General features: G+C 57.2%; 9 protein-coding genes across 9 annotated transcripts; 5 read left to right on the forward strand and 4 right to left on the reverse strand.

The window, feature by feature from the left end:
• The first annotated feature begins 3,173 nt into the window (after nucleotides 1-3,173).
• On the forward strand, nucleotides 3,174-5,533 carry P884DRAFT_259038 (DNA repair protein endonuclease SAE2/CtIP C-terminus-domain-containing protein). Its single transcript, XM_069441307.1, has one exon. The coding sequence runs from the start codon at nucleotides 3,395-3,397 to the stop codon at nucleotides 5,408-5,410; it is 2,016 nt and encodes a 671-aa protein (XP_069298300.1). The 5' UTR covers nucleotides 3,174-3,394; the 3' UTR covers nucleotides 5,411-5,533.
• Nucleotides 5,534-6,524: 991 nt separating this feature from the next.
• P884DRAFT_277241 (uncharacterized protein) lies at nucleotides 6,525-9,614 on the forward strand (the record flags this gene model as incomplete). The annotated part of the gene is made up of 5 exons (XM_069443050.1): nucleotides 6,525-7,199; nucleotides 7,261-8,100; nucleotides 8,172-8,278; nucleotides 8,333-8,495; nucleotides 8,547-9,614. The coding sequence occupies 5 exons, from the start codon at nucleotides 6,525-6,527 to the stop codon at nucleotides 9,612-9,614; spliced, it is 2,853 nt and encodes a 950-aa protein (XP_069298301.1).
• Nucleotides 9,615-10,664: 1,050 nt separating this feature from the next.
• Nucleotides 10,665-12,239, reverse strand: P884DRAFT_277242 (glycosyltransferase family 8 protein; the record flags this gene model as incomplete). The annotated part of the gene is made up of 3 exons (XM_069443051.1): nucleotides 10,665-11,392; nucleotides 11,561-12,118; nucleotides 12,203-12,239. 3 exons carry the CDS (start codon nucleotides 12,237-12,239, stop codon nucleotides 10,665-10,667), a joined length of 1,323 nt encoding a protein of 440 aa, XP_069298302.1.
• An 867-nt stretch (nucleotides 12,240-13,106) lies between these two features.
• P884DRAFT_132789 (uncharacterized protein) lies at nucleotides 13,107-15,534 on the reverse strand. Its single transcript, XM_069437215.1, has one exon. It carries the CDS (start codon nucleotides 15,141-15,143, stop codon nucleotides 13,164-13,166), a length of 1,980 nt encoding a protein of 659 aa, XP_069298303.1. The 5' UTR covers nucleotides 15,144-15,534; the 3' UTR covers nucleotides 13,107-13,163.
• A 1,130-nt stretch (nucleotides 15,535-16,664) lies between these two features.
• P884DRAFT_299374 (band 7 family-domain-containing protein) lies at nucleotides 16,665-17,576 on the reverse strand (the record flags this gene model as incomplete). The annotated part of the gene is made up of 2 exons (XM_069444685.1): nucleotides 16,665-17,171; nucleotides 17,253-17,576. 2 exons carry the CDS (start codon nucleotides 17,574-17,576, stop codon nucleotides 16,665-16,667), a joined length of 831 nt encoding a protein of 276 aa, XP_069298304.1.
• Nucleotides 17,577-17,971: 395 nt separating this feature from the next.
• Nucleotides 17,972-18,613, forward strand: P884DRAFT_277245 (cytochrome b-c1 complex subunit 8; the record flags this gene model as incomplete). The annotated part of the gene is made up of 4 exons (XM_069443052.1): nucleotides 17,972-18,033; nucleotides 18,155-18,180; nucleotides 18,328-18,505; nucleotides 18,559-18,613. The coding sequence occupies 4 exons, from the start codon at nucleotides 17,972-17,974 to the stop codon at nucleotides 18,611-18,613; spliced, it is 321 nt and encodes a 106-aa protein (XP_069298305.1).
• A 1,438-nt stretch (nucleotides 18,614-20,051) lies between these two features.
• On the forward strand, nucleotides 20,052-22,236 carry P884DRAFT_132863 (HAD-like domain-containing protein). Its single transcript, XM_069437216.1, has 3 exons — nucleotides 20,052-20,114; nucleotides 20,202-21,732; nucleotides 21,845-22,236. Exons 2-3 carry the CDS (start codon nucleotides 20,310-20,312, stop codon nucleotides 21,994-21,996), a joined length of 1,575 nt encoding a protein of 524 aa, XP_069298306.1. The 5' UTR covers nucleotides 20,052-20,114; nucleotides 20,202-20,309; the 3' UTR covers nucleotides 21,997-22,236.
• Nucleotides 22,237-23,161: 925 nt separating this feature from the next.
• On the forward strand, nucleotides 23,162-24,771 carry P884DRAFT_291779 (uncharacterized protein). The gene is made up of 4 exons (XM_069444121.1): nucleotides 23,162-23,455; nucleotides 23,905-24,209; nucleotides 24,308-24,441; nucleotides 24,527-24,771. Exons 1-4 carry the CDS (start codon nucleotides 23,443-23,445, stop codon nucleotides 24,576-24,578), a joined length of 504 nt encoding a protein of 167 aa, XP_069298307.1. The 5' UTR covers nucleotides 23,162-23,442; the 3' UTR covers nucleotides 24,579-24,771.
• P884DRAFT_291780 (50S ribosomal protein L30e-like protein) lies at nucleotides 24,772-26,383 on the reverse strand. The gene is made up of 2 exons (XM_069444122.1): nucleotides 25,875-26,383; nucleotides 24,772-25,770 (listed from the first exon to the last, which is right to left on the reverse strand). The coding sequence occupies exons 1-2, from the start codon at nucleotides 26,215-26,217 to the stop codon at nucleotides 25,262-25,264; spliced, it is 852 nt and encodes a 283-aa protein (XP_069298308.1). The 5' UTR covers nucleotides 26,218-26,383; the 3' UTR covers nucleotides 24,772-25,261.
• Between the last annotated feature and the right edge of the window lie 188 nt (nucleotides 26,384-26,571).

A 26,571-nucleotide genomic window follows, 5' to 3' on the forward strand; every position in this document is an offset into this window, starting at 1 on the left:
GATTCTCTCATGTCAGACGATCTCTCTCCCCAACACAGGCAGGAAGGGCGCTTTCAAAAGTAGTATGAGGGTAGCGGCCTCCGAGCGCAAACAGACAACCTTTGGACGAGCCTCCCGGTCATCCAAGCCATTTTGCTGGGTGTTGGTCGAGATGACCAATCCCCAATTGTTTTGTTTCCAAGGCCCCGCAGGTAACGTTTGGTATGACGGACAAAATCCCAATATCGCGGGGATGCACCGACATGGCGGAGCCAAAAACCGACCACAATTCTCATGCTCGTGTCTGTACTCGTGCATCCACTCTCGCGCTTAGGTCTTGCGGACGTCCCCAACTGACAATATGGCCAGATGCCTGCCAGGTTCTGCGATGCGATGTATACACGCGCAATCGTCACAAGATGCGGGTTGCGGGTGGCGGTGATTGCGCTCAGAGGCGCAGAGGCGCAGGGCAAACAGAAACTGGAGCGAAGGAACTGCGACGGCAAAACTCACAGGTGAAGCAGGGCCGACCCTGAGAGCTGTAGTCCTGCATCGTGAATGTGGTAGATGGTGGTGATGGTCTCGTGTTCTTTAGTTCTGCGCGACGCGATCACCAGTCAGTCTCGTTGTAAGTGACGATGAAGTTTCCGATTGCCTGGGTGGGAATAGAAAAGTGTTTCGGTATTGGAGGGATTTTGAGGACTGCGCACACAGCAAAACCACAGCAGAAGGTGGGGTGGCGCTTGTGTGTGGGGTATTTTCACTGACCAAAGGGGGAAATTCTTCGGTGTGTGTGAAGAGTGTGCAACGCAATTGCCCACGATGGGCTGAACGGAATTGTTGGTGTTGGAGAGGGGAGGGAAAACTTGGGCGAGTAGAAGGAATACCTGGAACTAAGTACCTCTTAAGGATTTCCCATTGAGGGAGGTAAGGCAGGGAAAGGCGAGAATAGATGAACGAAGGGAGCGGGCTGGCCTGGCAGAACTAGATTCGATTGAATTTTTCTGAGCGTGGCAGTTGTGTGGGGCACCCCTGCTCACTGTTTTCCCTATCGCCTACTCCGTAGCGTGGTGTCGCTGCAAATCCCCCGCTTGGCTCTGTCCAGCTATTGTTGTGGAGGGGATGCGGAATGCCGGTCTACCGTTGAAGAACGTTGAACTGGACACCGTCGATGGCCTGACAACTTCCTCAGTGCAAGAATTCTCGGTTGAATGCAGCTTTGCGGCAGCCTTGAGATGAGCGTGTCAGACCCTCGTTGCTTCCCTTCTTCCCTTTCACTGCATCCCTCGGTCAGGTCCTCCTTCTTCGGCCTGCTGGTCAAGAGAAGGGCAACGAGTTTACGGATCTCAGTCACAATGGTTCCAGGAACAACGCGTAACCTCCAACGACCACTCTGTATCATACTAAGCCAACGTGGCATCTCAAGGTTAAAGCCTCTGCTCTTGATAGCTAACGACAGAGATAGTCCGTCTCATGAGAGTTGGGTGTGTCACCTCCAATCGTGGAAAGCAATGCGTGGTCAGCTGCCCCTGCATTGAACACGGGCCCGGTCGTTTTGTTTGAGCCGGTCTCAACCGACAGAGTGCTCCCTGTCTGTTATCTGTCCCCTGCCTCGGTGTTCAACCTGTAGTTAGCCAGTGTGGGCCTCTTTTACATGGCTTGACTTGCTTCTCAACCTTCGTAGATGCTCAAGGCATGTGCATTCACAGTCAATGACATCCAGGAAACTCCCCTAGAACTCGATACTAAAAGCTGTCTCCTTGTTTCCCTCGTCTTACTGCCAGGCCCACATCCTCAGTGTGAAGTGACGGACTGAATAGCGACAACTGCCCAGTGCGGTCCGAACGTGACGAGTCCCAATGCGCGACACACACGCTAAACGCAGTTCGGCTTGCCCACTGCCGAACCGGGCGCCTTCTGTTTGACATGCTTTTCGCACATGGAGAACTTCTTGAGAAGACAGGTCGGGAGATCTAAGGAACACACACGCGCCTGCAGAGTGACTGGCTCACGCACATTCAGCCAGGCTTCAATTGGGACATGCCGCTTGGAGCATCGCACCAAACACTCCAGAATATTTCTGAACTTTGCTCAAAGCATGCCCGGAGTGGTTTCCTTGGCCACCATACTCGGTGTTTTGTCCCCAATGTGCCAGGCCTCGGGTCTCTGGTTCAAAGGGAGATGAGATATTGACAACATGAGGTTCTCCAAAAATGGGACTCTTTTAGCTAGGTTGATTCTCTTACAGACGCCGTGACCGTCCTTCTGTCTCGGCGTCTTTGAGGCAGTTAGGTTTCCTGACAAGCGGATGGGTCTTGGGCCCCCAGGTAAGGCCGGAGGGGAAATTTGCCACGTTTAGGTGTCCGTGAGCCGGAGATTTGATATCTCCGCGAGAATGGCAGAAGGAACCTTCCCATATATGGAGAGCAGGTGGACGCGCTTTCGTGCAACTTCCTGCTGGCAACTAAGCTATTGGACATGGCGCCGTTATCTTACCGATATTGGTAGCCCAACATCCCTTGGACAATGAAGATAACGGCAGAATCATCCGACGGATGCAAGGCAAGGCTGCTTAGATTGAAAGATGTACCACTGATCGGATTTGCGCTGTGATTACTACTTGGGAGATGCCTGTAATACCGGTGCGTTGTAACCAAAGATGGGCTACGGAGAACAGTACCTACCTTACCTTGCAGGAGTGTCTCAACTACGCGGTCTTGGTTGTCCCAGCTTGAGCCCTGGACAAGTAGCCCCAGTTACCCATATAAAGCAACCTATGGATGCCGTTGAGGACCCCGGTCTACCCCGTAGGCGATGCGGCATATCTCTACGGAGTAGCAGTCGAGGTTTGGGAGTGGAGGGAAGGGAAGCAAGGGCTCGATCTGCGGCTGCGCAAAGGGTCCCGCCCCGCCTACCTAGACGGTACGGAAGCTGTCTGGATAAGTACCTGCTGACTCTGGTAACTCACGTACCTTAACTAGTTATTAGTACGGATTATTTGTTTAATTGTGGCTGCGGAGTGGGTAACTAAGGTAACTAATACGTACTCTGTACGGAATAATTACTGCCATGTTGTTTGGCAAAGCAGCTGCGGCCCCATCATGTGATCTGGCGCGTTAGAAGCGCCATTAAAACCCCTGTATCACAGGGGTCCAAACGCGTCGCTGGACACGGTAACGGACTGGTGCCTATGGGTCCCGTCTCTCAACTTTCAACACATTAGCGGTTTTGAGATCTGCTTCATTCCGACGCTGTTTCTCGGTCTAGCTTTTTACCAACCTCTTCAATGGAGTGCGAATCGCGCAAGGTGGTTGGAATCTTTTCTCACCATTGGAAGCTCTCAGCACGGCGGCCTGACCCTCCGAGACCACGCTTACCGACAGGATCGAAGCCGTACGCTCTCGAGCCTTAGAAGATGGCTGGAGACCCATCACTGTCGACGGAAGCCCTGTTTGACGAGGAGCGCAAAGAGTGGATTGAACTGCTCGAAGGGTCAACCAGTTCGTCTCCGAAACCTCCCACAATGATGCGGCGCCCGCTTGCAGAGATGTCAGTCAACAGCAAGATTGGCACGTCGAGTACTCTGCTTCCATTATGCAGCCCTGGGCCAAAGACAGATTGGGAGAAAGAATATTCGAAGCTGCGGGTGCATTTTGCAGCTCTCGAACAACGACTCCTGGATGTACGGCGCAGGGCGAGGGAGTTTCGCGAGTCGCGAGAAGGATGGATTAAATACGCCCGGTCGCTCGAGGCAAAGATTAAGATTCTAGAGAAGAAGGTTCAGCGCAATCAGAGTACGGATGGCCGGCCCGTTTCTTCGAGCAGTGCGAAGCCACAACCCGCTCCAGCCGGCGAGGGTGGTGCACTTTCTGACACCAACGCTCGTTGGCCGGACCCCCTCTCTGGACGAGAACCGGAGGTCCGTCTCAAGGGAGGCAGTCACCCCTCCAAACCTTTGATGGGCAGTGATGCGGCATGCATGCCAGCAACGCCCGTGACGGAGGATGGAGCACGGTCGGCCGATGAGGAGACTCAGGACGGGAGTGACGAAGCGGTTCAGCTGTCGACCATACCTGCGGACATGGCACAAGAACCCGAGATTACCATCAAAAAAGAACCTTCATCGGACCCCCCGGTCGTTGTCTCCGAGAGACCCGTGCGCAAACGGAAGCACGGGGGTGACAATGCAGGCACACCAGTCCGGCTTCGCAGAATCAAGAGCGAGCACAGCTCCAGTTCAGATCCTGTCATCACCGCAGAGGTGCCCGTTTTTTGCCCCCACGAGAGTATAGATTTAGATGAAGAGGAGCAAGGGGTTCCGACGCCGAGGAAGCTGCGAGATTGGGAAAGACGTCTCCTTCGTGAAGAGAGGGAGGAGCAGAAAGACGAGGATGCCTCGTTCGGTCGGCATCTTGGCGAGACACGCTCGGCTATACAACGAGAACCAGCTCAAGGTCCGGATGCCCTCCCGGCCGCACCCTGTGTATCCCCCCACAAATCGCCAAAGACACGAAAGAACCGCGTTCCACACATCAGACCGAGCTGGACAAGATATTCGGGAATCGCTGATGTCGCTGAGGAAGCATTCGAATCGTTCTACTCTCCCGAGCCGCCGCGACCCGGAATGAGACCGGCACGTCAAACAGCGGCGCAAGGACGCCTGCACTCACTGTTGCACGAAGACTCAACAAATAAGACCGGTACTATTCTGCCCCCGGCCCGCCTGAGACGTGCTAAGGTGAAAGTCCGCTTTAGCCAAGAGGATACCGAGAATATTGCACCGGGTGAGGAGGTCGAACAGGATCGCGAGGGTTTCATGAAGCAGTCTCGAACCGCAGAATCCTCCACGGAATCCCCCCTGCGAAGGAAGCCACAAGGCAAAGACAGTCTTCCGAGGCCGAGTCGACTGCGAGACCGGCCACTGGCGGAATTGCGGCCCGAGGATTTCAAGGTCAACCCCAGGTCCAACAACGGGTACAAGTATGCGTTCGACGAGGTGGTGCGCAATAGGGAGGAGCGGGCGGAGCTTGCGGGCTGCACCGACCCCAATTGCTGCGGCAAGAAATTTCGGGCGATGGCGGAGTCGGAACTTAGCGCTGCTGGACCGGGCATCCTCTCGCGCGTGTCCGACATCAAGTTGATGGAGGATTACCTAGGTCACGATGCATACCGGCTCGTCGAGATGCCGCTCGAGGAGCGGCAGGAGATCTGGCTCAAGGCCAAAACACAAGACCTGGCAGATCGGTATGGAAGACACAGACACAGATTCGCGAGGAGACCCTCGCCGCCCGGATACTGGAATCCCGACTTTCCCAGCACACAGGATATCAGAGCAAGCAAAGAAGAAGCTCGGCGGCTTGAGAGGGAAGTTGTGGAAGAGAGATGGCGAGAAGCAATGCGGGGAGGGAAGTGGTTATTTAGGGACGAGTGAAGTTGTAATTCAAGCAGGCGGATTGCGCAAGCGTCCGGCTTCTGTCGGATACCGGAAAGAGTACCCAACCACTTAGAGTATTGTTTTGAATGAAACATGACGAATGGGCGGTTGAACATGGCCAACTGAGCCTTCTGCAGCCCGTGACGGGCGGTAGCTCTGCGTGCTGGTAGTGTAGACCAACAGCGCACCATTCTTTGACTCGCAGGGCCGTTAATGTGGGTTTGTGTTATTTTTTACTATTTTATTTTATTTTTGATTTTATTTGGGTCTTTGCTTGTCTCCCCCCCAAACACCCGACGAAGCGAGTGTGATTCACTCTCACTCGACCCCCAGATAACTGACCCCAAAGTTGAACCCATGTTGGTGGGCGATAGCCGCTTTGTGGCCCGAGCGTCGACCAGGCTCTTGCCGCCTGCGCTTTAGTTAGCGTTTCCTGGGCGATCGTAAATTTTGTCGCAAGAGTGGGAACCCCGAAACCCACCAGCTCCTACATCGCTTCTTCTTGGCGCACCCTTGCACGCTCAGCTGCTCAACGACAGACGGAATCATCCAATGTGCTAGCATCTCGATCCTGCCTTTTTTTTTTCTTTCCTTCCCTCGACGCCGTGAACCGGGGCAAGTGGGCAGTGACGGACCCGGCGAGACCAGTGCCCCGACCGACTCGCATTCGGCAGCCCAGAGCAGCAGCGAATCGGCATCGCATTTTAATTCGTAATAGTCAGCAACAGCAGCAGCGCCCAAACCTAGGACTTCTTCATTCGTGTGCAAGTTGCAAGGCGCAACAGGGCAGGGAAAGCGCAGTCGGAAACAGAGGCATTTCCGGGCACCATCCATTGAAAAGCAAAGACCGCCGGTCCCAGAGTCACTGTAGCGTCGCCATCCCCGACGCCATCCCCGACGCCATCCCGCCAACTCGCCGTCGAGTTGCTCCCTCCGATCCTGGCCTCTCTGCTGGGCTCCCGACCCACGACGACTCGCCGCGGTGGCCCTCACATCGGGTGAGCAGCTGCCGCAACAACCACAACACCACGCACCCCCCGCACCCCACGCCGGCATGATGAACAATCGGGGGCATCTGCCGGCTGGGCAGCAGGTGCAAGGGAGTGCTGACATGGGTCCCGCGCCCGCCGGCGGTCCTCTACCTCGCCGCGGCGGCCGGCCCCAGCACTACCCCTCAGCCCACGCCTACCACCACGGCCATCACAGTCACCACAACCATCCACAACCACATGTCAGCCAGCCAATGTATCCCGCCGGCTACATGGCCGCCCCCTACGCCGGCGCCCACTACTACATGCCTCCGCCCTACCAGACCGGCGCCGTGCCCGGCCCGGCCGGCTACATGCCCTATCCCAACCCAGGATATGTCCGGTCGCCTCCCGCGATGCAGCACTTCGTACCGATGCAGCAGTCGTATGGCCGCCCCCCGCAGCACTCCCCCATTGTCTCTTCACCATACCACCCCCCACCTCCCGCCGCCGCCCCCGTCGTCCCGCCCATGCCACACACTCCGTCCTCCACCCACTCTCACGTCCTCCCGCCTCCTATGACCCCTCCAGTCCAGCAGTTTCACGAGACTGCTGTTCAGCCCCCGGTGCCCGTTCCAGTGCAACTCCCTCCTCAGCCCCAGCCGGAGCAGCCTCCTCAGTCTGAGCCCCAGCCTGGGTCGCGCCCGGTGTCGCAGCAAGAGGCGTATCCCCCCCCTCCTCAGCAGGCGTCCGAACCTGCCACCAAGCCGTCCCCGACTCCCTCTGTCCAGCCGCCCAGACAGCCTTTCAGGCCACCGGTATGTTGCCGAAACCGGGTAGCTTCCGGGTATCGCGTCTCGTGTGCTGACTCCGTTTTAGCTCCCCTGGCTCTCTCAGCCTGATCTTCCCTTCCCCCAACGCACATCGAAGCTGAGGAGGAGAAAGAAGCACCTTGGCGCTGATGCCGAGAGAGTCGAGTTGCCCGGACAGCACGCACCCACTACTGACGCTCCCGTCGAAGACCCGGTGGCTCGGCAACCTTCGGAGGATGCGCAGCAAGCCGGTGGTTCTACCCCGAAAGCGGAGTCCAAGACCGAGGCCCCCGCCCCCGCCACCCGGTCTGAGACACCTTCCACCCAAGATCAGCCCTCCGAGCCCGCCGTTTCGAGCGCACCAACCACACCGAGTTCTGCGCAGCCGCCCAAGGTGTCTGCCGCTACCCCAAGCACTCCGGCCGGCGTGAAGCCTGCGGTACCCGCAGTTCCCGTTGTCCCTGCGTTGCCCAAGGCGAGCCCGAAAGAGGCCAAGTCATCGGCTGCCGTTGAGAAGGCGGCCCCTGCCAGGGCCCAAGCCGCCGTCGCCTCTGCCGAACAGCCGGCTGAGGCCGCCAAGCCGGCTGGGGAGAACGTGGATGGGAGCGCCGAGGTTGCCCAGCCGGCACCTGCCTGGTCCAAGCCGAAGCTTTGGACGGGTCTTTTTTCCAAGTCTGGCAGCTCTGTCGCAAGCACAAGCTCTGCCGCCGCCGCCGCCCAGGCGCAGACCAACGGCAACACGGCGGAGGGTTCGACCGTGGTGCCCGGAGCCGGCGGCTTCGCCAAGGCCAACGCGAACTCGCTCGCGCAGGCCCTGCAAGCCTACCGCCCCGGCACCCCCGACCGGCTTGCCTTCCTAGAGCCGAGGGGTCTCGTGAATACCGGTAATATGTGTTACATGAATTCGGTGAGCACCACTCTTCCGGGGCTCTTCCCGACTTTGCATTTTCTTTTTTTTTTTTTCTGACTCGTCGCTAGGTTTTGCAAGTTCTCATCTTTTGCATTCCTTTCTTGGACTTCCTCGACCAAGTCAGCAAGAAGGCCGCCCACAGTTTCAAGAGCGAGACGCCTCTGTTGGATGCGATGTAAGTTTCCCGCGCGGTTTCATCTTACGCTGCACTTCTGCTGACGTCAAACAGGATCATGTTCATGCGCGAGTTTAAGGTGATAGACTCGGCCACGTCGGCGGAGCAGCTCAGGAAGCGCCTCAAGAGCGAGGAGTACGAGAAGTTCGGCGAGCCTTTCACCCCCGAGTTCGTTTACGACGCCATCCGGACGCTTCCTCGCTTTGCGAGCATGAGGGTAAGTTTGGAGTATCTCGGGATCTAGGTATCACACTAACGAGCCGGGCAGCGCGGTCATCAACAAGATGCCCAAGAATTCCTCGGCTTCCTCCTCGAGGGTCTCCATGACGAGTGCGTCCAGGTGATGCGTACGGTGCCCGCTTCGACCGCATCTACCGCTCCTAACTCGTCACTTCCGTCTCCGACCTCGTCGAGGGCAAACGATGCCTCAGAGGGTGGTGATGACTGGCTCGAGGTTGGTCCCCGTCAGCGGTCCGCCGTCACGCGGTCCTCGGGTCACCCGAATACGTTGTCACCCATCACCAAGATCTTCGGCGGGCAGCTGCGCTCGGAACTGCGTGTCCCGGGCAACAAGAATTCTGTCACGCTCGAGCCATACCAGCCTCTGCAGCTCGACATTGGCTCTCCGGAGGTGCGGAACATTATCGACGCCCTCAAGGGCCTCACGCGACCCGAAGTGCTCCATGGCGACTTCAACTCACCCCACGGCAAGGACGTCCGGGCGACCAAGCAGGTCTTCATCGAGTCTGTGCCGCCGGTCTTGATCTTGCACCTGAAGCGCTTCCAATTCGATGCCGAGGGCTACGGCGGCACCGTTAAGATCTGGAAGAAGGTCGGTTATCCGCTCGAGTTCGAGTTCCCCCGGGAAGTGCTGTCGCGCCAGACCCGCAACAGCATCCTTGCGGAGAACTCGGGCACTCCTCGGTACCGTCTGATTGCGGTCGTCTACCACCACGGCAAGAACGCCAGCGGCGGTCACTACACTGTCGACGTCCGCCGCCAGGACGGCCGGGAATGGATCCGGATTGACGACACAGTCATTCGGCGGGTGCGGGATGAGGATGTCGCCGAGAGCGGCGCCGAGGAGGACGCCGGCAAGATCGACGGCCGAAGAGACGCGGGCGCCGCTGCCTCGGGCAACCGCTTCCTTGGCATCGACGACGAGGACACTGGGGATGACGACGGCTGGAAGCAGGCGGCTGGCGGCAAGAAATGGAGCAGCGTCGTCAACGGCGCGTCGACGGCTTCCTCCAACGGTCAGAAAGCCAAGCAGCAGCACAAGGAGAGCATGAAGGAGAACAAGGTCGCTTACCTGCTGTTCTACCAGCGCATCTGAATGGCGCGATCGGCGGGATTCGAATGGATACGGGTACGCAGTCCCACTACAGGGGATACAAGATGACGTGTGTGACTCACACCGTCTAGGCGCACCACCATGATGAGGACAACGTGGCGTTACGGAGGAAAAAAGAAAAGGGGGGAAAAAGGGGCACCTGGCCCGATAGACGCATCGTTCCTCTTCCTTTGCTCGAACAGCGTTCCCACGAAGGCTCTAAGGAAAGCCGTCTGATTGCCCGGGCCTCTCTCTGTTCAAATCAGGGCACAATGTCTGATTCACCTCAAGGAAAGAAGTTTATGACGCCAATAATCCTAATGTCGGCCGGCGGACCAGGGACAACACCGCCAAGCGCCTCGGCCGGGCCCGACTAGCAACCGATGCACCCTTCGCCGACATGATTCCATACAATCTACAGCTACCGCCTCCTATACACCTTGCATCACCCAAACAAGTCGACATCATTTCCTTTCGACCCGACTCGTACTTACCGAGCACCACACCCCCGCGACATACTCGTGTCGAATGCATCGGGTGCAGCTAGCTCGGCTGGCGAACGGAGTGCCAACGGGCGAATCCGTTACCGATCTGGCCGACTTCAGGTTTTAGTGATGGAGGTTATGATACGTCTGTCCGACGCGGTCAACGTTATGCCTACCTAAAAAAGAAAGAGAGAGAAGAGAGACGGGATTAACGTATCGCGTATGAAGTAAAAATAAAAGTTGATGTTCTGATATGCTGATGGTGCGGCAGGAGATGTGCCGCGATTCGTGGAGCATTTGGCGTCAATCGCCGCGGCTGAGCCATGCTTGTGTCATTCATTCGGCATTTTCCATCATGATTAGCTTGGTTGTGGTTGTGCAGTTATCAAGGTGGTTGATTACCGAGTCGTGAGTCCGTCTCGGTTGTCCAAATGCACCATCCGGGCATTCCAAAAGTGTGGAAGGCCTGCTTCAAATAGGCTCCCGACGTTTTGATGAGGGTGGTATCCAAACCCCATTTACCGAATAGGGTCTTCTCGGGTCTGGCTCCGTGACCCCCTAACGGAGACTACCCTCTTTGCTGCTCCCCAATCCCGTTCTTGGCCTCCCATGCTCTCCTCTCCGCATCGACTTCCCACCACCACCGATCCAGCACATCGTCGTCGTCGTCGGTGCCGTCGGCGGGGTGGTCGCCCTCGCCACCATCATCCCTCCCCGTCCGAGCCTGTCGCCCGTTTGGCGCTCCATCATCATCATCATCATCATCATCATCATCATCATCATCATCACCACCCCCGTTCTGCTTCTCTTGACGGTCGACCGCCTTCACCTTCGTCTCCTCCTCCTCCTCCTCCTTCTTCTTCTGTTTCTTCTCCCACGGCTTGGGCGTCAGGATGTAGTGCACGTTGCGCACTTCGGCGTCCCGCCAGATGGCGCCGTGCACGCGCCGGCGGCGCATCGGCCAGAGCGCGTTGTAGACGTAGGGCAGGGCGACCCAGCGGCCGGCAAAGAGGAGCCCGAGCAGGCTCTGGTCGGCAAAGGGCAGCCGCTCGGGCGGGGTCGGCTCCGGCCCGCACAGCGCGTCGAGCACGGCGCGGTAGACGTCTACCCCGCCCGCCGACGACGACGGCGCAAGCACAAGCAGCCCGCCGTTGAGCTGGCCCATGCCGTCGTCCGGCGAACCCCCGGACGTCTGCGCCCCTGCCGGGTCGGCGTGCTGCTGCGTGAAGGCGCAGTGGTCGGGCGTCCAGTCGCGCGGGTAGTGCGCGAAGTGGAGGGGGTTGCAGGTGCAGGCGTCTTTTTTTTTTTTTTTTTCTCTGTTTTAGTGTCCCTTGAACGTGGTGAACCAGGGGGGATTGGGGTGAGGGGGGAGTGGTGGGAAAAACAAAACAAAAAGAAAAAGAAAGAAAGAAAGAAAGAAAGAAAACAAAAAAAGAACAAAAAAAGAAAAAGAAATAGACGTACGAGTGGCGGCAAACAACCGATTCTCGTTGTCGAGCGGCAGGTCAAACAGCTCGTCCATGTTGCGGCGGACCAGCATGTCGGCGTCGAGCAGGACGATGCGGGAGTAGGCGGCCAGCGAGAAAGCGGCGAGCTTGGTGAAGCAGTCGCGAAAGCGCGGGTCGTGCGCGTACCAGCCGTCGCGGGAGCCGCCACCACCGTTGGTACTGTTACCGTTGGTGGTAGTGGTAGTGGTGGTGGTGGTGGTGGTGCTGCTGCTGCCGCTGCCGCCATCATCATCGGCTTCGCGGTCGGCGACGGCACTGCCTCCCCGCTTCGCCGCGCCGTTCCGGCCGTCGGGGCCGACGACGGCGCCCGCTTGCGGCGGCCGGGTTCCGGGAAAGATATAGGGCACGCGCTGGAGGGGGATCCCTCTCTCGGCGAGGGCGCGGACGGTATCGTCGGCGAGAGTGCCGGTGTGGAGGGCGACCAGGGGGTACTTGGACCCGACCCGGCGGAGAGAAAAGGCGAGGGTGAGGAGGCCCGGCAGGTACGAGTCCTTGGTTATCAGGGACGCCCAGACTGGCAGGCCGTGTTAGAAGGGGGTAGGGGGCGCCAGCAAAGCGAGCTCGGTGAGAAGAAGGAGTGCAGAGGCGTGTACTGTACTCTTATCGGAAGCGACCACCTTCTCGTGGGCGCTCATTTTATATATAGGAAGAGAGGGAGGGACTCCCAACTGTTTGCTCCGACTGACTGCTTTTGGTATTCTGTCTTGGTAAATACTGATTTGACAAGAACTCCCAAGGATGATACGAGGGCACGGTGATGATGTTGGACCTAGGCAAAGCAAAGTGCAACAAACAAAATGATGATGATGATGATGATGATGATGACGATGTATCCCTCATTCAAGGCATTTTGACGCAGCAGAATACCATTTTTTGGCCTTTGGGAGAAGGAGCTGGATTGCTTGCGGGCAACGAAATGTCTCGTTAGCTCCAGAGCGGCTAATGTGTGCCTTCTACCTCGAATGCCGACATCGCCCACGAGCTGTCTCGAATCACAGAATATTCTATGGTCTTCGCTTGCGGTTGACGTCACACGGCGGAGGGAAAGCGATATGCCGTGGTGGAGCCGAAGGAAGGGCTTGTATCCCGGCTTCCGACTACAAACCCGGAAAACCCCTCGGATGAAGAGTAGGTGGATGCTCTTGGCCATTCTTGTCTTGAACCTCGAAGCCTTGTGGTGCCCAGACATGGCGCTCCCTCCCTGACCTAAGAGTCTTCTCTGGGTTAGCCAAGCGGATCACTAACCAGCGATAAATATACTCAACTGAACCTTGGATACCAAATCCTCAACCAAGTCGACGCCCAAGAACAAGAACGACCGCTGGGAAAGCACTTCAATTTATGCCTGTATGCAGAAGTGATGGAATCCATGCACGCCTCTCCAAATTTGGCCCCCTACCCACGGCTATTGCCGGAGCCAACGAGGAACGCTAGCAGAATGCCAGCAGTATCTCAGCCGAAGCAGCCGCCCCTCCTCCCCTTCCCCCCTTCCCCCCTTCCAATGCCTATCAACTCGACAGCCCTCAGTCTCTCGCAGGCTAGCTGCGCACGTGTGCCTCCTAGCTTTCAAGAAACGCCTCGCTCAGCTTGCCCTCCCCATCCTTCCTCCCCCCGGGCGGCACAAACTCCCCGTTCACCAGGCGCCATCCCTCGCCCTTCATGGCGTTCCACTTCTCCTGGACCTTGAGCCGCACTAGCTCGCCCGCAGCCCGGGCATCCTCGGCGCTGTCATGCCCCATCTCTTCGCCCTCGACTTCCACTTGGATTGCCTTGTTGAGCTGCGTTTCCATGAGCATTTTGAGACCGTACCGCATCGGTAGGCCGCGGCGGTGAGGAAACAACAGGATGGTGTCGATGAGGGTAGGATGGATGATACGGACTGCGTTGAGATCGTTTTCCAAGCCGTGCCCAATCAGTGGCGTGTCGGGCGAGATGAGCGAGAAGAGCAGGCTGCGAGCCACGACGGGCGATGGGACGATTCGCATCTTCTTCCGCGCCCTGGGCTTCCCCCCTTCGGGCGCCCTCCCGTCTCCGCCATCGTCCTCCTCCTCCTGGGGTCGACTGCTTGCATCCTCCTCACCCGACCACGGCTCGGCATTGACAATGTCCTCCGGCCACACACCAGAATACCGCGAGTTGAGGTCCAAAATCTCGCCCACCGGCCGCACCAGGACGTCCAAGAGCTCCTTTCCGTCCGGCCAGCTCGTGGCCGTCAGTCGGATCAACTCCATCCCGCGCACCGTGTAGCCCATTTCGCAGTCGAAGCAGACGGCGCGGTCCTTTGGCGCGAGCGGATTCGGCGGGGTCTCGGCGAACGGGATAATAGACGCCAGGCGCGCCGGCGACGTCGTCTTGAAGACGTGCGTGTTGCTGCTCACGCAGCCTGCTGACTCACCCACCACTTGCTGACAGCACCGGTACCGTCTGGACGGTTTCTCCGTGTCGCCGAGGCTCCGTTCGGGGTAGTACGCCTTGCCCGGGTGATGGACGCATTTGCCGCCCGATGTGAGAGCCCCATCCTCCTCGCGGCGACCGGGAAACACTTGGAAGCGCGTCCTGCAGCGGTCGCACACTTCGTACCCCAACGACGCCTCTTCCCCTTCGCGCGCCTTGCTAATCTCCTCCGCGGTAGGGGCTGACGGAACATAGCCCCACTGGGCGAGCTTATCAATCGGCGTCTGCAAGTAGACGAGGAACTTGACTTCCTGCTCGGGCGTGAGGCCTGTGTTTATGACCTTGGGCGGTCCCAGGACCGGTTTCCTTGGTGTGTTCGAACCCGGTGTTGCTGCGGCTTCTTTCTTCTTGCGCTCGGCAACGCGCTCGTCCCTCCACTGGCCGACCGTCATCTTCTTGTAGGTCATGATGCGGTTTTTGATAACGTTCTGGTAGATAGACGGCTTCTCCGTCGCCATTTTCTGCTCCTCGTCCAATGCTAACCAGATGAGTTCTTGGGCCGACAAAACCAGCTGCTGCTGCTCATCTTCCTTGGCGTCTTTCTTCAGCTCGTTGTTGAGGCGTTGGAATTGCTCGTGAAGAAGCTTGAGAGCTTTATATCGAAAGTCATGGGGAGCTGGCGCAGCTGTCTTTAGGTGTCGGGGATTGAGTGATTCAGGCTTCCTAGGCTCGACCTTTTGCGGCGTGGCCTGTTGCGGTGTAACCTTTCGGGGCGTGGCGCCCTGTTCAGAGCCTTTACTAGTCGAGGGAGATGGGACCGGGTTTGGTGATGGCTTGGTTGCTGTTGCGCCCGCAGCTGGGTGGCCTGGCAGCTGGGGCTGTTTTCGCTTCAAGGGTGGCGGCGAAACCGGGCGGTTGGCTGTGGAAGGCTGAGGCTTCGCCGGAGCAGGCTGATCCGGGGTAGACGCAGGCTCAGAAGAGACCTTTCGACGTTTTCGTGGCCCGTCTTCATCCTGGCTACCACCATCTGCTTGTTTCGTTGGAGTGCTTTGGTCCCGAGGGTGTTGCCACGGGCAGTTGGCCTTGGTGCAGCTGTCCCCTGTGGGGCAGGGAATCAACTTGAAGTTCCGCAGAACGGCATCCATCTCATCCGCGGCTGGGGAGCACGAGGGGACGAGTTAAGCGGGGTTGTGCTGGCAGTTCAGGCCCGTGACTGCCGATGGAGGTCACTAGCAGGTGACCGGGAGGACGTGGATCGCTTAAGATCAGTTGCACCATGAACGGAGAGAACCAAAAACCAGTTCCAGTCTTCTAAGTGGATGGCTCTGAAGAATCAGAGACCGATCTAGCAGCTCGGGCCCCGTCGTCTGGTATCTTATGCGCAGCGGCTCAGATCCAGCAGAGGCCCCAGCGCGATCGAACTTCGTTGAGAAGTGGAGTTAGGATGGATGGACCGATAACTGGCGTATGAATCAAACGAAGAAGGCGGACCGAAGTATTATGATGCGTGGCTGAGCACTGCAGAAGCGAGGGAGGAGAGGTGTCGAGACCGAGGGTCAACTCTGAAGCTGCAACCAAGCGAGCGGAGGGGAGAAGTATTCAGGCCAGGCGATCCTGTCGCTGAACTTGAACATCGGCCTCGGGGAATCGACAAAGAGAGTGCACTCAGCCAAGTCCGCCCTGCGAGCTACCGGAACGTGTGACTAATTCTTTCGGCGAGCTTAGAATCAAGTTGGCTGTAGCGACGGAAGGAAAGGGCGGTTGTGAAGGTGATGCAGGAGCTAGTTAATGGGTCGGCATATGCAAAAGGGCGACTCCACTAGCAGGATGCAAAAAGGGAAATTACGAGGGTTCTTGTGATCTAGCCGTCAGAGAATCTCGGCCAAGAAAGTGCTCGGGTCGTAGAAGAGCCATGTATTTGACGGAGTTAGGCTTCGATGGCTTTGGTGCAACTCGGGGTAAGGTTGGTAAGTCGAGAGGTTGGAATGAGGCCTGCCAAGCCAGTCACTAATGAATCTGGCAGCCTGGCAGGGCTATCCGGGTGCAGCTGCATCGCTGTGGATATCCCAAAAGCCAAGCTTGCGCTAGGTAACTATTCCGTACTACTCCGTACTTCGGGTAGTTAATCCGTGGAGTACGGAAGATGGATCTATGTTTATGTACGGATGACAATACATGTAAAATACGGAGCAATTCGTACTCCGTCTTCGTTATCCATACAAGTACGGATTACGGATAACACAGGCAAGTTCACGGCAGTGACTCCCGATGACATTCATCATGTATGTTCTTTCACTTTCTATGTTCTTTCACTTTCCTGCCCTCGTCTTTTACACTCTGCCATAATTTCAGGGCCGTGAAGGATCTTCGGAGAAAGCCTCGTCAGGAACAGGCTTGTCCGTCTTCAAGGACTCCTGTCTTGTAAATGTCTGCATTGTGACGAGACCTAAATTGTCCCGGCGTCGCCGTGGTTGGCAAGGCACGCAATCTTTGAGCCGATTACAGGGTGCGCCAGCGGACATCGACACAGCTGAAGACGGCAGGCTCCTATTTTCATGCCAGTTCGAAGCGGGGAATAAGCAGAAGTCATAGATTTAGTAGTACACAGCTCCTCGTCAGATGTCGTTTCAATCACCCCCTAATCGGCCCCGCCCTCTCCTACTCGCCTATGGCCTCCCCACGTTCATCAACAGGTTTGTCCCCTTGCCGCCGCCCGGCAGGTACGCGACGTTCGGGTTGCTCGCCAGCGTCTGCGCAATTTCCCTGCTCGCCTCGATCTTGCGGATCTGGATCAGGCCGTCGCCCGACTTGGCGATGGCCTTGCTAATGATGTCGGCGCTCTCGGCCTCGCCCTCGGCGCGGATGACGTTGGCCTGGCGCTCCTGCTCGGCCTTCTCGACGATGAAGCGTGCCCGCTCGGCGTCCTGCTGGGCAATCTGCTTCTGCTCAACCGCCTTGGTGAACTCCTTGCCGAACGTCATGTGCGTGATGGACACGTCCTCGAGCGCAATGTTGAACTCGCGCGCCCGCTTCATCAGATCCTGCCGGATCCGCTGCGAGACGGCCTCACGCTGCGTGATGAGCTCGGCCGCGTCGAACTGCGCCACGATGGACTTGAGCACTTCGTTGCCGATCGAGGGGAGCACACGTTCGTCGTAGTCTTGGCCGAGGGACTGTGGGCTCTTTGTCAGCGACGTACGCATCCTAATAGAAAGGAAACAGAATGCGGCGGGGAAAAAAAAGCGAGGACCGACCTGATAGATCTTGGGGAGTGCCTGCACCTCGGGCCGGTGCAGCACTCTGAGCGTCAGGCTGACCATTTGCAGATCCTTGCTACCCGTCGTCGTCGGGATGATGCGCGGCTTGGTCCGGACGTCGAAGATGATGGCCTTCTGAAGCCAGGGAATGAGGAAATGCGTGCCCTCGTTGACCACCGTATCCTTGACACCCGACAGCCGGTCGAAGATGACAGCACGCGTGCCGCCTTTGACGTCGTACATGGACGCTTGAATCAGGCCGTAGCCGACCGCCGCCGGAACGGCGGCCGAATAAATGAACCCCAGACCTCTTGCCGCCATTGTATATCCTGGTTGCTCAACAGAGGTTACTGTCGGCTGTGCGAGTTGGGGGTTGCGGCGGGACAGAGGGAAGCTTTGTCGGCGGTTGCTTGAGCTCGCCGTTGCGGTACGGCCGGGCTTGCCACAAGGCGAATGAATGGATTGGAGCTTCTGGAAAAGTGGGGCCGTGGCAGCCACTTGTGGAAGTGGGACCTCGATGTGGCCCAAGGCGTAGAGAAGCTTGCCAATTCGACAGCCCGGGCCAACCACTAGCCGCATTGAGGCGCTGTTTCTCGGCTTCTGTCGACTGATTTCGAACTTCAACCGGCGCGAGCTATTCCGACCTCCCACTGCGACCGCTACAAACCTGACGGCTTTCCCCCCACGCGCTGCCTCTTCCCCAACACCGATTCAAAATGCGCCCTACTCAGACTCTCCTTGGCGGCGGCGGCAGTGCCCCCGTTGGCAAGCATGGAAAGTCAGTATCCCGATAAAGTGGTTGCCGTTCCGTGCGCCTTTTCCCGAGCCCTTGAGGCGACAGTCTCACGGCGCACTGGAAGGCCAATTCTCCGCAGAACTGCTTGCTGACGTGTCTTTAGCTTCCTCGGGAACTGGGGCAACTTTGGTGAGTGAGATCCGAAGCGAGGCGGGATTGATGGGTGGAGGGTAGGACACGGGCTCCTCTAGAGAATGGAAACGGCACCATCGCGACGGATTCGCCGGCAAACAGGGAGGCGTTTGTTTGACCGACTTCTGACGGAATAATCAACAGGTGGCATGAAGCAGAAGGGCATCGTCTCCTACGGCATTGCTCCCAACCGCCAGCACCCCCTCGCCGGTGCTGCTCATGACGCCGTCTTCAACACCTGGAGGCGCTTCAGCTCCCAGGTTCTGTACTGGGCACCCCCCATGATTGCCGGCTACTACCTGATCAACTGGGCTATTGAGAGGTAGGGAGTCCATCTCGGCTGTGCACAATGTCCGATGCTCACCGGGGTGATAGGAACCACTACCTCAACTCGAAGCAGGGCCGTGCCGAGTTCGGAAGCGAAGAGTAAGGGTTGGGGGGATTACGATGCCAGTTGGCGAGGGGGTACGTGTGATAGATAGATAGACGCACTATGTACATCACAAAGCACGGGAGGTGTGGATAGACCTGATTGTTTCTCCGAATGTGGTCTATTGGTATCTTCTATGGTCAACTGCATAATCAAGCTGTGCAAGAAGAGAAGACGTGCTCCTCCCTGTTAGCCGGAATAAGGCTGGCAGTCACGCTGGTGCCGAGTCGCCGCGACGGCTTGGGAGGGCCAATTTCCACTTATACGTCTGCCAACTGGCTGTGGAACAAGTGTTCCGCACCACGGCCCGATTGACCCAAGATTTTGTCTGAGCTACACCTACGTCACTTGCCGTCTCTCCTTGTGTGAGGCGGACATACTTGGCCTTTGGCGCTGGCCCAAGGACAAGTCCCACGAGCCACGCGACAAGTCTTGGGAGCACCCATCACCCAGGCGCCTGACAGCTAACACATTGGGGCTAACTGGGGCTAACTCTCCTCCCAACTAGGCCGTCACGCATTCTGCGATGCTGCAGTGGTAACCCGTAGAGGATATTGCCTGCTTTTTACAAGTTTTCATTCCGGGCCGGGCGTGGCGAGTCAAATGAGAATTCATTTGACTATGTGCAGTTGTATGTTTCCCTTGGTAGAAGCACCGGATCCCTTCCTCCCTCCGCGGAATAATGAGGAGCTCAGGTAAGCCATCGTTGTTTCTCATTCCATTTGTTCTAGGCCAACAACGTCTTACTTTAGGGTTTCCCTGAAATTGCTTTGGAGTATGACTTAAATGAGGTTCTCGACACGAATCTTAGATTGGCAGCCTTTACACGTTTGATTACTAGTCAACATCTTAGTAGTGAGGTGCTTTTCTGAACCTGCAGATCTCGCTAATAAGTGTATGCTCTACGTGATGATCACGGATACTCCGTTTGCCTGGGCCAGGGGCTATTGCTGTGGATTCCGCGCCAAATGGGGAGGGGTCCTGTGCTGCCATTGGCACGTGAAAGAAGGCAATTGGATTTGGGGGAAGCGACACAGGGCCGTTCACTTTTTGTTGAGCAGGCTGGCCCAGCCAAGGATCCGTCACCTGGTAACTACCGTAGTACGAAGTACCACCTCTGGTAAGGGAGCTCCCCGCTAGCGCCGCGTTCTCCTCGTAGTGTACAGCCATTGCCGGCTCGACACGCCTTGAGTACCAGACGACGGGAATTCTTCCCAACGAAGCGATGTGAGCAGGCTTGCACTGAACCCGGAAACTTGGCAAATTCTTGTCAAACCACTTTTTCTCTGCCTTACATTGTCATTTCCAGTTGGCAAGCCTGTTCGAAGCGGGAAAAGGTCGGGCTCCAACCTGAAAAAACCAAAGCCGATGACATCGCCCGTCCCGTCTGGACTTTTGGAACTAATACGAACCCCCCGGTCTTTGCCGCAGCAGGTCCCATTTTCTCGGCATCATCCTCCACGCCCAACTGCAACCTATTTCTGGGCGGCACTGCACACAGGTGAATTTAAATCTAGCGCGTCGAGCAGCAACGAACGAGGTGTGCTGAGCGCAGAGCCATTGCGTCTGGGCCTCTTCGGCCGCAAAGTCCGCACGCCGACTGTGTTTCCACGGAAGCGGAAGCCCCCGGTCCCGGTCGATATCCCCTGGCGCGGTCGCATCCATCCTTCATGGCCTTCTCGATGTCGACGGCAAGATGAACTCCCTCAATATCATCTCGGCCCGAGTCTCCCCTCCGCCGAGCCCAGCACCGTCACGATCGAACTCGCTCAACGCTCTAGGGTTAGCGGTGAGCTCCGACGCCGACGGGCCGCGGCAGAACCAGACCGAGAGCGCGCTCGGTAACGTCGAAGAGAAAGACGGGTTAGTCGCCGAGCCCGACGACTTCCGATTGGAAAGCACGCCCATAGATGACCGTAGCCATGGGTATGGGGTCGATGACGCGACGCCCGTGATCCCTCAGGCGAAGGAGATCAGCCCGAGAGGCTCGATGTGGGTGCTCTATCCGAAGCGGATCGCCAACGCCTTTGTAGATTCCATACGGTGGATGCTGTCGACGCTGACCGCGCCCGGTGTCTACTTGTACGCCTGCTTCTGCGACGAGAACGGCCATTTTGCGCCGCTGCAGCAGCTCAGGAAGTTGTTCGGCTTCTATGGCGGTAATGCGAAGAGGATGGCGCTGGATTATCACGAGGGGATGGCGGCGTCCGAGAAGCGGCGAAAGGGTCTGGATGGGTCCGCCAGCAGAAGCGGTCGAGGGAAAAATAGGGCACTACGCGTCACTGGGCAGAGCGGCTCTTCGTCGTCCGGCCTCTCATCGGAATCAGAAACAGATCCGGACCGCAAGAGACAGGGCGGCCGTCGAGGAACAAGTGGCAAACACTTGCGCTCGAAGTCGTTGCCGGACTCCGACGACGCCGCCCCGGCTCAGCGTTCCATCAGGATCAAGCTGAGCTCCGACGAGGCCCTCCGACAGAGGAAGCACCGGAAATCGCAATCGACTGGTATCCGGGAAAGCAGCGATTCCGGCGACGCCATCGAAACCATTTCTGCCCAGCTCAAGTCGCCAACTTCTCCCTCCGGCGCCCTCACCAAATATCCCAAGACGCCTGCTCCTCCGCGGCCATTGATACCCCGTCGGCAACCCTCTTACATCAACAAAAACGTAGAAATGACCGACGTCAGGCATCAAAAGACGCTGATTCTCGATCTTGACGAAACCTTGATACACAGCCTCTCCAAGGGCGGGCGGATGGGATCGGGGCACATGGTCGAGGTGCGGCTCAACACGACGTACCAGAGCGCGGGCGGGCAGACGGCCATCGGGCCGCAACACCCGATCCTGTACTACGTACACAAGCGTCCGCACTGCGACGAATTTCTGAGGCGGGTCAGCAAGTGGTACAACCTGGTCGTCTTCACCGCGTCGGTGCAGGAGTATGCCGACCCGGTCATCGACTGGCTCGAGGCCGAGCGTAAGTACTTCTCGGCTCGCTACTACCGCCAGCATTGCACCTTCCGACATGGCGCTTTTATCAAAGACCTCAGCTCAGTGGAGCCGGACCTGAGTAAAGTTATGATTCTCGATAATAGCCCACTGAGCTATATGTTCCACCAAGGTGAATCCCCTCGTCACCCAAGATTTTGCTTGCTCTCTCTCTCTCTCTCTCTCTCTCTATATATATATATCTCCCTGTCCAATGCCTCCTTGCTAACAATTGCCCGCTTTAGACAATGCAATCCCGATACAAGGCTGGATCAGTGACCCGACGGACAGCGACCTCATGTATCTAATACCCTTACTAGAGGGCCTGCAGTATGTGTCTGATGTGCGCGCGCTCCTGGCCTTGCGCGGGGGCGAGGACGGGCAGCATATGGCTTGAACGAGTGTAGAAGAAGAAAAAAAAATAAGCTGATCTTTGGGCATCCATGTACTAGCATCCAGGTGCTCGGCAAGGATCGGAGCATCTGTGGCATTGTTTTTCTTTGGAGAGAGCGAAGGAAGGAGAGGAAAGAAAGAGAATTCGGTGTTACAGAGCAGGTGAGCAAGTGGGGTAAGCAAGCAAGAGCGTAATGAGAGATTCCTGATAAGATCCCTCGAGGTGTCAATCTCGGGATTGTCTTGTTTATATATCCCTAAGACGTACAACAGCAATAACAAGATGCTCCCATTTGGCAAGGGGCGCCTAACCCTAACCCTTGTTGTCGGCGGCCGGTGAATTGGAGATCCAAAGCCAAGCGGACTCGGGCTGCGGTACCCCGATACGTGATTCTCTTGCTTCTCAGTTACACACCCAGCTGCCCATTGTGCAGAAAAATACGGTGGACCAATGAGGTCCGTCTTTTGACAGCAGGCAATGCAAGTGGGTGATGGATGCTTCTTCGCTTAGGTGCTCGGTTGAATATTGTGCTCTGTGTAGTGAACACGGAACAAGACGAGACTTCACAGGCCGAGCGGGGATAGGTCAACTTTTGCGAGCAGCAACAAGTCCCTCAAATGCAGGCAGGGAGCTGTCAACAGCCAATTCCAAGGTTCTCGGAACTTCCCCGATGCATTGATGAGGTTTCCGCGTCTCCGGCCAGGCGCGGCCATGCCGGAAGTTGTTGCTGCGGGTTCCTGCGGAATCAGGATCGAACAGATCTCGGGGTTTTGCCAGGAACAACGGACCATGCGGAGAGATTGCCGCCAGGGCACCTTGGATGTTACTCGATTGCGTCAGGTATGGAACCCTCTTCCTCTCAGTTCCAGAAAGAATTGGCACTAGAAGAGTGTTGCGAGATGCAATTGAACACGATTCTGGGACAACTTGCAAGGGAAGCCGCAGGCAACACGATCTGTTTGGCGTTGCAGTGGGGTAGACGAGTTCTGGCGAGCCAGGGTCGCTTCTAACAACCAAGGTGATGACGTCATGCTGCGGCTTCTCAGAGGCGCAAGTTCTGGGCAGCTACGATGCGATGATGTTATGTGCCGGGAAAACCAAGGGGAAAGCCTTCCAACTCAGGTGGCCCTAACAAGTTGGAGGCCAGTTAGGATGGACGAAGTGTATCCCCATTCTAACATGCAAGACGAGTGACGCACAAACGGGACCGGGGGGGTTAGACACTTTGGAGGAGAAGTGGTCATGCTTCCGTCCAGGCTTGCCGTAGTCCTTGCTATAAACTGACTTGCTTTCCCTCTACGGTCACGCCGAGGTGTGCTTGCCTTTTCTCGTCCTATAGATCTTTTAACTCAAAGAACCAGAAAACAACGCTTCTCAACCTCATCCTCCACAGAAAGTCGGCAGACCCCCGACTTCGACTCAATCTCAGAACGATCTCAACTATCCAACATGTCTCTGCACTGTTAGTACCCGCCCCTCCCGCGCATTCATGATGCACGTCCTTCCGTTTCCGGTCTCCGGATATCCTAGCATGGTCTCAATTGCTGGATTTCATTCATGGTCAATTGTCAGCCATTGCCATCTTCACAAGTCGACACCTCGGATCTGGAAGAAGAGATTGGATGCCAGACTACTCTTTGACCGACGGGTTGGGTCTCGCTCGTCAATCGGGTGGGCTGTACCGCCTGTTCCTTGATGTCATCTCGTCTCAAAGTGTGGGGAATCCGTTCACACTTTAGAACTTGGGGGAAGTAGGCTTGAAAACGGGCAACAGGCGATGGACATCACCACCACCACCACCACCACCACCACCACGACAGCCAACCATCACAACCACAATGACAACAACGACCACAAACACCGCTCACGCGGCATCCACTCTCGTTTCAGCAAGCTAACGTCTTCCTCCAGATCTCCCCGCCGTTAAGCCCTCGGCCATCGCCCTCGGCACCGTCTTCAACCACACGGCCGAGCTGGCTGTGCTCACCCCCCTCTTCGGCCAGACGTACCAGCGCGCCAAGGCCGCCAACACCAAGGAGGAGTTTCTCCGCTCGCGGGAGGCGACGGGCGCCGCCGTCGCTTGGGGCACCGCCCTCATCGGCTCGGCGCTGCAGTCGTACGGCGTCGGCGCCCTCATCAACGCCACCGGCACCCTCAGCTACAAGGGCGCCACCTACTTGGGCGGCCTGATCTTTGCTGCCACCAGCGCTCCTACTGTTTGTCTCCCCTCGTTCCCTTTTATTACCTATCCCAAGCATGCGAGGAGGTGTCTCCGGAAAGCGGTAGCGGGCCCCTTTGCTGACTGCGACAACAGTTCATCAGCCAGCTCTTCGTCGAGAAGCGCGCGATCGAGCAGGTCGGCGTCAGCATCCTCGCTAAGCTGTTCGAGACCGTCGGCCTGTCGCTCTTCTTGACCTGGTGGGGAACACGCACCAACCCGTTTGAGCAGTGAGTGGCCGGTGTATTCGTGAAGCAGCCCCCCTTCCCCCCTCCCCCCCTCCCCCAAAACCATTGATGCTAACGTCCGTCATAGCTCCGGAGCCGGTGGCACTCCCCTGAGCCGGAACGTATTCCGATCCGAGTAAAGGAAGATGAATGGGGTGGAGTTAAAGACGGAGCGGCCAGACCTTTCTTTTCCTTGCATCGGGCGCATCCATAGAGTGGCCTCGGTACAAGGAATTCGGCAGTGATATATATATTCTCACCTGCCAATTGACTGTACATGTATCACGCTTTTTTTTACATTTACGAATCTGGAACGTTTTATAATCGCAACTTGCCTCTTTCCCCCTGATACTCTCTCGCAGGTGTCGTTGGTCCTCTTCGCTCTGCAGCATTGTTATTATGACTGGGGATCCGTGACAAGAGTAACTTTTCATTTTCGTATTTACGACAGGAGCCCAGTAATCTCCCGGAACCGATGCAAAGAGCCCATCCCTCTCAACGCCATCCATTACACAAGAGAGCCATAAAAGCCAAGAGAGCAAGCTGACCGTTGGTGGTGATACAGCCGGCAGATGATGATAATGTGGGCAATCCCACCCAAGAATTGCCATTGTGCTGCCCGGAGATTGGGGCCAATGAAAATGTGACCGTGTCATGGGAGCTGATGACGGAACCACGAACAAATCGTCGTGGAAAGCCCGCGTCGCATGGCGATGAGTGGACTTGCCCTTGCCGTGTCGTTCAACGCGCAGCCAGGGGGAAGCCGGAAGCAGCTTTCCGTGATCCCCCCTCCCCTTTTTTTTTCCTTTGCAACCGCCCTAACTCAAGCCCTTGCCGCTTGCCTCGCCCTCTCCCTCTCAGCAATCTGCAGGGGGTGCGTGCCTTTGACCCACGGCTGCACCTGGATCTTCCACTGCTTCTCCGCCGTCTTGACCAGCTCCTTCCACGCCTCGAGGTACTCCTCCGCGCTGACCTTCTTGTCGTCGCCCGCATCTTCCATCTCGGTGTCGGCGTCCTTCTTCTTGTCCTTGGCGCCGCCCTCGCCGCCGGCGTTCTTCTTGGCCTCGGGCTTGAGCATGACGACGCTGGTCGCGCGCTTGGTACACGCCGCGACGCCGAGGTCGGCCCGCGACCGCACGTACAGATACGGCACGCCGTGCTCCTCGCAGAGGATGGGGAAGTGCATGATGACGTCCATGGGCGAGATGTCGCCCGCGATGATGACGAGCCCGGGCGCCGGCGTCTCGCCCGACGCGGCCGTCTTGGGCGGGCACTTCTTGATGGCCTTCTCGCACTCTTTTACGCCGCGGTGGATCGACTTGAGTTTGGCGCCTGTTGAGACATCGGGTCAGTTTATTTTGGACCCTCATTTCCACGCAATGTCTTGAGGGAGGAGAGGGAGGGGAGCGATTGTCTCCACCAGAGCTGAGACGCACCCTTCTTGATCAGCTTGTAGATCTTCTTGTGTGTCTTCTCGTCGGCAAGCGGCAGCGCAAACGGTACCAGCTCCTCGGCGGGCTTGATAATGTCCTCGGGGTCGACGTCGTCCTGCTCGTCCTGAGCCTCGAACGACTTGGCAGCATCGGCTTGGAGGTGGGCGTCAAGGGCGCGAGCCAGCTTGTCCTGCCTCGCCTTGTCCTTCTTCTTGTCCTTCTTCTCCTTGCGGATACCGTCGCTCTCGCTACGCTTCTTTTCTTTCTTCTCCGACTTGTCCTTGCTCTTCTTCTCCTTCTTCAGCTTCTTGTCGTCGACGACCTCGACTTTGTCCTCGGCCGCCATTTTGATGTGTTGGTGTTCGTAAAAAAAATGGATTTAGATGCGAATGATTCGAACTGTTGGAAACAGGACCACAATGGCAAGTCGATCGCTATCAGATAAGGGTTGGCCTGGAAAAGTGCTTGCAATCGCTGCCGCCACGTTCGCACAGTCGCTCGTCTGCAGATTTTCCAGATGTGAAGTTGCTACAGAGCCAAATTTTGAAGGCCAATTGTATCGCCGTTCCGCTTATCTTAGCGCGAATCCTGTTCCTACTAGTATGGGCTGTCTCGTCTGCTCTTGGCATTACGGATTTTGTATTACTCTTGTAAGTACCTGCAAATAACTACTTCCGAGCTTTACCCGCCTTGACACGGG

The sequence above is a fragment of the Thermothelomyces heterothallicus genome (genome assembly GCF_042370625.1).
Source record: "Thermothelomyces heterothallicus CBS 202.75 unplaced genomic scaffold P884_scaffold_9, whole genome shotgun sequence".
Classification (NCBI taxonomy): Eukaryota; Fungi; Ascomycota; class Sordariomycetes; order Sordariales; family Chaetomiaceae; genus Thermothelomyces; species Thermothelomyces heterothallicus.

Coding starts and splice junctions, on each gene's coding strand:
- P884DRAFT_291779 (XM_069444121.1), top strand. Junction 24,210..24,307: donor CTGCCACCAGCGCTCCTACT/GTTTGTCTCCCC, acceptor CTGCGACAACAG/TTCATCAGCCAGCTCTTCGT. Junction 24,442..24,526: donor CGCACCAACCCGTTTGAGCA/GTGAGTGGCCGG, acceptor CGTCCGTCATAG/CTCCGGAGCCGGTGGCACTC.
- P884DRAFT_259038 (XM_069441307.1), top strand. CDS start 3,395: ATGGCTGGAGACCCATCACTGTCGACGGAAGCCCTGTTTGACGAGGAG.
- P884DRAFT_132789 (XM_069437215.1), bottom strand. CDS start 15,143: ATGGATGCCGTTCTGCGGAACTTCAAGTTGATTCCCTGCCCCACAGGG.
- P884DRAFT_132863 (XM_069437216.1), top strand. CDS start 20,310: ATGAACTCCCTCAATATCATCTCGGCCCGAGTCTCCCCTCCGCCGAGC. Junction 21,733..21,844: donor GAGCTATATGTTCCACCAAG/GTGAATCCCCTC, acceptor TGCCCGCTTTAG/ACAATGCAATCCCGATACAA.
- P884DRAFT_291780 (XM_069444122.1), bottom strand. CDS start 26,217: ATGGCGGCCGAGGACAAAGTCGAGGTCGTCGACGACAAGAAGCTGAAG. Junction 25,771..25,874: donor CTACAAGCTGATCAAGAAGG/GTGCGTCTCAGC, acceptor ATGTCTCAACAG/GCGCCAAACTCAAGTCGATC.